The sequence below is a fragment of the Orbicella faveolata genome, unplaced genomic scaffold, assembly GCF_042242905.1.
Source record: "Orbicella faveolata isolate gen_17 unplaced genomic scaffold, um_ofav_v1 contig_25, whole genome shotgun sequence".
NCBI classification, from domain to species: Eukaryota; Metazoa; Cnidaria; class Anthozoa; order Scleractinia; family Merulinidae; genus Orbicella; species Orbicella faveolata.
In genome coordinates, this window is record NW_028301553.1 from 9,531,873 (window position 1) to 9,541,958 (window position 10,086).

The window sequence follows — 10,086 nt, forward strand, 5'->3', positions numbered from 1 at the left end:
CTACACTTTTAGGAAGGCTTCGATAACCTTTTTATAGGTTTTTTTTCTTTTATTCCTTTTCATTCTGGGTTACTTTGCAGCAATTATAAGGAATCTTTAAATAAAAATAAGAGATGCAAGTATTGTTCGCGCGAAACAATGCTATTGAAGTCGCACACGAAAAGCCACCAAAGTTTTAAACTGAACTCTGTTGAAATGGGTCGCTTGCTGAGAAAGCCTTTGTTTACGCTCACACCACCATAAGAATAAAAGCAATTTTCCCAGTGGTGTAGAAATCTTTTCAAGCTCTTTTACCCCCAGCTGATATTTACATAAACAACAAATTTTCGAATGTTATTTCATCCTTGGCAAACAATAGCGCGAGTCTTTAGGTCTAATGAAAATTCGGCTCCATTGAATAGTACAAATTACTCGCAAAGTTTGGTGTTAGCAGCTGAGACAATGAAGCATTGTTTAGCGAATGAAAGTCAAGAGCTAAACAAAGAAGTCGGCACGATAAAGACGACGCTATGCTAAAAGAACACTCGTAAATAAGCCAAAAATGCTTTCGCGGGCGTTCTGTTGCTCTAGAACACAGACTAACCTCTTAAATTCATTTATGTTTTGCAATCTTAATCCAGAGACATAATCCCAAAGGGTAAAACAACTTAAGTTTTAAATGGTTTGAGTATCCATATTTTTATCTCGCTGCTTGAAATAAGTTTTTTTAAGTTTTTTTTTTTCTTTCTACAAGGGCAAAATTATCTTCGAGAGGAAACCATTTTAATGCAATTCGTTGAAAGTCGCAGGGCGAATTATTTTTTTTCTTAGCTTATGTGTTGGATTACCTTAAACGATGTTCCGTTTACGATGAAAGTGTGAACGTTTACCAATGTTTACCGACGGAATAGAATTTCACCGTTATGCAAATGAAACGTGGGTAAGATGAAAGTTTGCATGATTTAACAAAAAGCACTCTTCCTCATTTCGCAAAAGAAAAAATAATAATAAACAGATCACCTACAGAAAAAATTGGATTCTGTTTTTATCCCCGATTGAAAAGATCTAACATTTTAATTTCAATCGAGACAATTACAGATTCATGTGATTATTCAGCCTTTAAGGAAAATAATCACCCATATTTACATTGCAGCTTATTTAGTTGTGTCTATCTGCTCTGTTGACGAAATTATCGAGATATATTACACTTGCCCAAGGGCATGTTTCAAGGCCATCAAAGGTTCTATCTTTTAAGTGTATAAATTGCAATTTTGGTAACAGAGAGAATATTACACCATCGTCAATTTTCGTTTTTCTGCCTTTCTCGTCAAACCGAAAAAGGCGCGCGCCGTATCGCAGACTTTTCCCCGTTTCATTATGCAGTTGCGTCTGTGAATTACTCATTCAAGCATTTTTTAAGCAGATGACCTTGGATTTAAGTTTTGAAGCTTTCTCGGAAGTGGTTTCGAAACAAACCTCTTTGGGTTAAGTGCTAAAGTGGCCTGGTTATCCATGTATATACTTTTTTAAAGGTTCTAAATGCCCTTCGTGTCCAGTTTGGCTTATTTGTTTCGAAAACATGGCTTCACAAGCTTACAGTTTAAAACAAGACCACGCATATGTATTTATCTCGTGTTATATGTGATTTCTTCGCGAGATTAGTGGCGTCGATTTCATTCTCAATTGCGTCAGTGATTACTGATTTGAAAAGACTAGATGTAAGGTCAATAACTTGCTAGCGAACAAATTCACAAAACCGGGAATCTGGCATGTTAGACTTTATACGTCGAAGGAATTAAGCTAGAATCTTCTCTTATGTATGGCTATAAGTCGCGCGGATTTTGCGGTGCGGTAAAACAACTTTATACCCAGACAACGAGGTAAAATATGTATAATATGTTTGTCGTAGTTATTCCTCAGAAATTAAGCTTTTATGCCGAGTTAACTACGTAGATATCTCGAGCAAACAACGTAAAAATACCACAAAAGAAAAATTCGAAGAGATGCATTGGTAAAGACTCATGAAATTACAGGCCTTTTGAAACGCTTCAAAAAATGATTAACGCACTTTATCAGTGTATTTACTGAAGGGTAAATCAACTGTCGAAAGTTTCTTTTTAAAATGTGAAATATAGCTGGCTCCTTCTTTACCCATGAAACGATTAAAAAGCAGCTCGAAATTTAATTCCAAATTTAACCAATTTAGAAAAATTGCTTTTCAAATCTCTTCTCCCATAATGATTAAAGAAGGTTTCAATCGAGTAATGTTGCTTTGAAGGTGTACAGATGACATTTATCTAAATATAAATCGTGTGAATGTGTAGGCTTTTATTTGATACAGCTACGGGCTAAAGCTAGAAAAAAATGACTTGAAACAGGCAAATAGGAGACACCAATTAAACATATCTCACCGAAAATTATACCCATCTCACTCCAAACTCTTACATGAAAAGTTGTTTCATTTGCTTCGCACTGTCGGTGAAATAAAAGATGTATTTTTATTTCTAAATTTGCTGAAGGACTAAGCGAAATAAAATTCAACTATCTTATGACCAAGACAAGTATAAAAAAAAAGTAATGTTAATCATTAAAAATAAAATAAATGTAAATAGATGGTTCAATGACATACGTGGAAATTTCTGACTGTCGACAAATCAACACTAAGTTTCCCATCTCAAATAAAAAGCCGCTGCGTCTTCCAGTCTTAGAATTTTAGATGGTATAGTTGTTCGCCGATTAAGACTTGCTTTCATTTTTAAAAGTTTTGTACTCCAGCATAGAGCAAACTGCAGACCACTGACTTAAATATCAGTCAGTCAAACACGAACTGCAATACATGACTGACCGCGATTGACTTAACAACCTATTATCTCCACAGAGGATACAGACATGCGTAAGAGATCGAAAGAAACTCCGTTTTAAAAATACGACTCAAAGAGAATCTTTAATAAGGAAATATTTATAAGCGAATGTCAATTTGCCTCATATTTGTTTCAGTATCGGTACACATATCTTTTTCAACGATATGAGTAGTGCTCCGATCATCAGTTTATCAGTAACAAATAGTAAACAAGTTATCTAGAAGGACCGTTAAGAAATGAAGAAATATCGGCGCTATAGTCTTGTCAAACCATATTTCATTTTCACTTAAGGTAGTAGCCCGATTTATTTCAGCCCGAAGCAATTAAAATTAAAAAAAAGGATGCATTACTGAGAAAAATCTTAATTTGTCTTCACCAGATTTAAATGTATGGCGAGTGATTGATTTGATAAAAGAAAAAATCAATCAAAAGTCAGTATCAATTCGAGTACGCCATGACAGCTATGCTCATTTTAAGTCTAGCGAGAGATGGACTGGTAAAGCTTAGTAAATAGAGCGGACAGAACGACACCTAGGTGAAGTCTAACGAACCCAAAAGACTGTGTTTGTTTAGTTGTTCACCAAGGCTTCTTAAACAAACCAAGCGTAATTTTGCATACATTTTCATTTATCTGACTCTTAGAACTCAAATAAATTGAAAACTGAGATGGTTTTCCTCAAGTCCCTTGTTGTTATGGCGAGAACAGGTCACGCATGGAAGGAAGTCCAAAATTGTTTTATGCAATCATGCATAGATGCGCAGATGGGAATTAAGCCGTGAACAGCTCATTTCATACGTGTCTTCTTGTTTCTCTCCTTTGTATTTCATTTCAATGGCAATCTAGTGGGTTGATGAGCGAAACGTTTGTGAAGCGCGTACAGCAACACGAGTAACAGTCTCAATTTCCTTTCGCTCTTCATCAATGACAGGAAATGAGGGATGAACTTCAACAAAAAACTCTCACATCCTTCAGCGAAGTCAGGGGAAATTTCAATATAGACATGCATATTCCAATGTTACATTCACGCTTCTTAATCTAACCATAAAACAAAGAACGGGAAAGGTCTTACAATAGACGCGATTAAACTTTAGAATGATGTTCTACGCCCAGGCCGCAAACAATCTCCGTGGACAAAGAAAGCCCTTTGAAGGGCAAATAAGTTTTTCGACCGTGATGAATGCCTTTCTTGCAAAAACCTCTCGAAACTATTTATTTTTGTTTGCTCTGAGAAATACCGCTCTCTTTTCAATAAATTTTTAAAGAATAGGGCGAGCTATTATTAAAATTGGGTTCGAATAATTATTTTTTGCATCCGCCTGAAACATTTCACTTTTTCTAAAAGAAAACACACACAGAATTGTAAAGGCTTAATTAGTCAGGTCGTTATCAATGGTCTGTACTGTTAAACGGAGCAAAGATATACAATGATAACAAACCAATTCATTTTACAAGCAAACAAGCATAGGTAAACGGCGAGAAAAAAGATCTTTCGGTGTGTTCAGAATTCTATTTTCGTGGCTGGCAATTTTTTCTCCAACACAAAAGCGCGCGCAATTGTTTTTTCGATCTAATTACCAGGCCTAAAGCTTCAGATTTTTCGTTGCGGGTCGCGTTTGGAATATCACTCTTTCAAGTTCCGGCTCGTTTGCAGATCTCATTTTCGATAAGATTGCCTAAAATTGAAAATAATTCCTAGCCTCTCAAGATTGATAGCACCGACTGATAGAAAGGTCATTAGAATAATAAGATCCAAAACAACTCTTTTAAACATGTCACATTTGCGACTTTTTTGAACAGCGCGCTGTCGAAATGTTTAGTTCTGCGGGGGTACATTTTAAATAGCTCTCTTAGAAATTGTGGGGAAAAAAACGCTTAAATGCGACACTTTTTTTTTTTTAAAGATCTGGGTACAATTTTAATTCGAAATCTGTTTCACACAGACGATGCTATTTAGATGATTCATTCGAGCTTTTTTCATGGTAATACTCTCAACGGAACCCTTCTAACAACAAGCTTTCAGGAGTTTTCATTCAGGAATTACCATGATAACGACTGATCTATTGTCCGCAAACAAAAGATTATTAAACGAAAGGAAGTGGGGTCTTTCATAAAGGGCACTTATGTTTTACTGCCATTCACTGCCTAGAGCGATTAATCAGCCAGCTTTATAGGCAAGGAATTGAAAATGCAAACGAACCTTCATCTCGCGATAAGTAATGAAAAAGTAAAACCAAACTCCTCCGACCAAACCATAATTGAATAAATTGTGAAAAAAAACTTCAATAAACTCACCACTTATATTAAATATCGATGTACAAAAACTGGGAGAAACGATACGCTGCTTTAGGCAAATTCGCGCGAGCGAACGCAGAATTGCTGCCGAGGGTCAAACGCTGGAAAAGAAAAAAAGGTTCTGTTGTATATTACTGAAATATCTCGTCATTGCAGTTAGCAATTTCACGGCGAGACAAAAGCTTTCATAAGCGAAAAGTATTCTTATGCTAAACGGGCGAATAAAAGGCCCGATAATTGATCATTTGTAAGGCAATTCGTCGCAAGAAAATGACAGACCCACAGAAAGAGTCGGATATTTACTTTGGTTTACTTTCAATATAAATTAATAATTTCCCAGTGCAAGTTGAATATTAACGCAATGTTTGTGAAAACTACTCGCCAGGAGCGATGGAAGTGCGGAATTGAACTTTCAAAAGAAAAACATACTCGCCATTGTTCTCGGCGGCTTGCCTCACAAGGGCCGCTGAAAGCATAAAGATAGCTGAATTTTGAGTGCATTGTCTCTGAACAATGGGAAAGCAATTGATGACTAGAAAACAAAAGTTCGCCCATTGTACTTTCGCCAAACCAAAATAGAAAATTATTTACAAAATCCAAATATCTCTTTGAAACGCCAATCAAGGTAATATCGCAAAACATTTCTAAGGAACCTCTTCAGGGAAATTTTCAAATATAACTTCCTTTATTTTAATTGGATAGCCTTTTCGTAAAATGACGTGGTCCGAATACTTTGTGAAAGCGAGAATGAAACTCAATTATTTCGCACGCATGCTCCGAGGTGCCAGCTTTGATCTTTACCGCGTGAAACAATCAGCGTTGAGTTCAGTTTCAACGAGCTATCGACGAGCACGGATCGTGTATTTACTCTTGACAACCTAGAAGTCTCTGGGAGCTTGAATATTCCGAACAGCGCGCGCTACGTAAAGATTCACTGACATGGCTAAACCAGTGGAACACGTCAAACGCCCCATGAACGCTTTTATGGTTTGGTCCCGAGAAGAGAGGCGAAAAATCGCCCAAGACAACCCGAAGATGCACAATTCTGAGATCAGCAAGAGGCTGGGAGCGGAATGGAAGCAGTTGACAGACGAGGAGAAAAAACCGTTCGTCGAGGAAGCGAAGCATCTGAGAGCGCAACACATGAAGGAGCATCCAGACTACAAGTACAGACCTCGGAGAAAACCCAAATCACTGCTCAAGAAAGTGGATCGCTATCCATTCCCTCTGCCGTGTTTACCAACTTCTGACGAATTGCTGAAGTGCAGTCCGCCTGGTATTCCGACAACGTCTTTCGTGACTGATCCTTACTCGACCACCGTGAACGGCAAGACGCGATCGTTCCTGCCCGTATCATCAGGGTACACTTACGACTCAAGTTCTGGGCACTCCATTACCACATCAAGATTTGACCGCGGACTAGAGATTCCAAGTGCTGTACGCCCCGATATGCTGACGGGTGGGCAAATGTACCCACATTCACTGTACCCAAGCGCTCCAACCACAAGTTCTCCGCTTCTGAACGCCTCTGGAATGCCCGTACTTCCTGGGAGCCAACTCAGCCCCCATTCCCATCTTCACGCCGTTCAAGGGGCTAACGGACAGTACACTGTCCCCTGTAACTGTACGTCGTGGCAAGGACAAGATGTTCGTAGGCCCGTGGCCTATCTACTCCTTTAGCTCAAGTAACTGACTCTTAAATCTATTTATCACAATGAAACTATTTATGTATAATACAACAACTAACTGGTGTAAATTATTCTTATCGAGCAAGCAAGAATTTTATTATCCCGTGCGAGTTTCAAGCGAGTTTTTTTTCTGGGTTCACTGATCGCCGACGAAAACATTTCACAGCGTGGAGATGTTGAGTAGTTCAGACGAACAAATTTCTGACCACATAAACCGTTGCTTGCTCGCGGCGCGTCAGAATTTGTATATTATAAGGCTAAGTGTGTGAATATTTGAATATTGAAATAATTCTCAATCGACCTCATTTCAAGGGTTAGTTGCTTAAAGGACATTCTTCAATTTTCCGACTCGGTTCGCCAGTTCCAGAGCGATTCTAAATGGTCCGCTCGCGCGCTATTTACAAGAGCGAATTTCACTTGTAATTTAAATTTGACAAAACTAACCCAAAGTTTTCACCGATCTGTCACATTAAAATTAGCATTGAATGTAATTTGTTGTCAGCTTTTGTTGTCTCAGTTGGGTTTATTTGACACTAGCCTTCACGGTGAAGGACGAAAAAATACCGTTACCATCGTAAATTTTCCCTTGTCACTAGTTGGCAAGCCTTTCCTCCCGACTATACGTGGCTACTGCGTTCGTTTACATCCTTTGTGTTTAGGTGTAAACTATGTGTGTGTGGTTTGAAAGAGCAAATAGTTTTGGTGCTCAGTCAGAGGAAACAATCTACGGATAACAAGCATTTAAACGCGGTAACTAAGGGCTAAACACACAAAATTTGGCGAGAGAAAGTTTGCGTATGGGAAGCACACTTTCTTCGGGGTTTCCTTCGAGTTCAAAGAAGGTGAATTTGTATAATAATTACAGAAACCCTAAACAGATGGCGTCCCGCGAAGAAAATTATTTCCTTCAAATGCATCTTTGAACGGAAGCATCTGTAATCTTATTGCTGCTTAGAAAGCCTTACAAAAAACTCCCCCTTCCATCGATTTAGGTTGGCATCCCGTCGTTTCAGTGAAAAACACAGCTGTAAAAAACCGTGGACAGAACCTCCGCGGCAAGTCATTGTAAATCTTGCTTTCGCATATTGATAATTGTATAAAAGAAACAGAGAGACAAGGGTCGGGAATAACAACATAATAAAAAATACATGAGGAGTTGAATGAAAGAGATGACATAAATAAATAAATGGACGATCAAGACGAGATAAAATGAATAACAAAGGTGAGTGAATTACAATTGCCTTAATACTAATATCTCCATAACAATAGATTACATCCACAAAATACAATCAATGAATAGCGGCACAATGAGGGAATCGGTAAATAAGAGAAAAGCAGGAATGAATGGCACGGCTTTCGGAATAAGCGAGGCTGTGATGAAATGGCTCGAATGGGTATTACATGTTTGTAGATACTTAAAGAACGCGGCAGGCCACACAATCAGTTCAAAGAGGCTACCGCTTAGAGCGCGCCTTAAACAAACACGGAAAGAAAGGGGGTCGAATAGGCCATAATCGAGCCTATTCTAATCGTCTTTTAAGCCATTGAAAAAGGGAATCGCGAGAAATATTTTGCGTTGATTCGCGAAAAACCTGAGCAAAAAAGGCCTCCAGTACAAAATCGCACGGATTACATTAGCGCGTGAAGGCAGATGGTGAGACAGCGACGGGTCTTTGTAAACTCGGTGCGACATTTATTGGGCTTAAAGAGGCTATGCAAGTGACAAAAATCAAAGCTTTCAATTATGGCCATTGTCTTTGTTTTATAAAACACAGGGATTGTTTGTAAAATGTGTTCGAAATGATCTGTTTGCCGATTTACGAGAGCGTTTGATTTCGGTGAGTTTCGTCGATTTTTCCCTTTTTGGGCGCGCGACTTTTTTTTTTCTGATGGTTTCCGCGGGAAAACTTTCACGTTAAACGTTGGCTGTCGCGAACGTGACAACGCGAGAGCGTGTGGCGTTTTTCGTCAAACAAGTTTCCCTTATATATAGTAATAGCCCAGTCATTAGCTGTCAATGTGTCTTTTTCGGCACTTGAATTTAAGAAAACATAATCTTTAATCCCACGCTCGGAGGTGTGAGCCAGAGAAAGCGATATCCATAATCGATCAGTGTTGTTTGCCGAGCGATCTCAGTTCTTTGGTAAAAAACACTCCAGTTTTATCGCTCCTCTTAAGATAATCAACACCGACAAGAATTGTACCTCTGGGCAAGGAAATGGAAAATACAAATTTGCTTTACACTGACATTTGTCAGTAGAATTTTCCACTTTTTTTTCCTTCTTTCTCTTAATTGTTTAGCCTTGAAGATCATCAACACCTTACCAACGGGGTTGCCAAAACTGTTCGCCCCGAAATTACAGCATTATATTTGGTGACCTGTGCTTAGTTGTTTTCAATTCTGCCTCCCGCTGAAATAAATGGAAAAAGAAGAGTACTTATTGCAAACAACGCCAAATAGCTTTGATTGCCTTTCAATGCCTCGGTAAGCGGCCGGTAAGCGGCCTTCAGCGTCGCGAGTTTTTAAAAATTCGTGAACGCTGTGATTTTTCCACGGTAATTACAACGTTAACTTTGTCTAAGCGGTTTTTTGATCTGTTCGTGCGACATGGAGAAAAATCATCATAATAAAAGGGGTCCTCCTTTATGACTAAAAACGCACGGAAAACATGCTAGAAGAAATTTTAAAAAAGTCAAGACGAACGATGGGCTGAACGTGTGATTTGTGGACTTGGCCGCTTGACTACAAGTTTTTCGCCTATTGAGGCGACCGTAGACCTTTTCTAATCGCTGTTTTAAAAGCTCGCTTGGTGAAAACTGTACTTCTGTCAAGGCCGCCTGTAGTGTTTGTACTTAATTACTGGCCAAACAAAGAGTCGAAACACAGGTTTTAAGTTTTCGAAAACTATTACAATTATTCAATTGCATTGAACGCCGAGACAAAGAGAGCGTCAAAGCTAAAAGTTTTGATTCATTAGGGCCGACGTGAAATTGAGCCTAGAAAGAACCGAAGCCAAATAAGTCATTATAAGAAAATAATGGGTTGATGAGCGAGTGGCTGGCATAAATATAACCCCGTATTATTTATTAATGCAAATGTTTAAACTAAAATGAAAACTTTCATTACGAAAGGATGTTTCTGGAATAATGAATGCCGTTAAGTCGCATTTTATCGAGGAAGACAGCAGATTCTAAAGTGGATTTACACTCGTCATTCGCCAATCCAAACAAGATCTTTGAATATTCGGCAAGTGTATCGATTTCA

General features: G+C 38.5%; 1 protein-coding gene across 1 annotated transcript; it reads left to right on the forward strand.

Annotated features, from left to right (window-relative positions):
• The first annotated feature begins 5,896 nt into the window (after window positions 1-5,896).
• Window positions 5,897-7,312, forward strand: LOC110045039 (transcription factor Sox-14-like). Its single transcript, XM_089294801.1, has one exon. It carries the CDS (start codon window positions 6,073-6,075, stop codon window positions 6,811-6,813), a length of 741 nt encoding a protein of 246 aa, XP_089150927.1. The 5' UTR covers window positions 5,897-6,072; the 3' UTR covers window positions 6,814-7,312.
• The last annotated feature ends 2,774 nt before the right edge of the window (window positions 7,313-10,086 follow it).

Excerpts from the sequence above, each read along its gene's own strand:
- LOC110045039 (XM_089294801.1), top strand. The coding sequence starts at position 6,073 with ATGGCTAAACCAGTGGAACACGTCAAACGCCCCATGAACGCTTTTATG.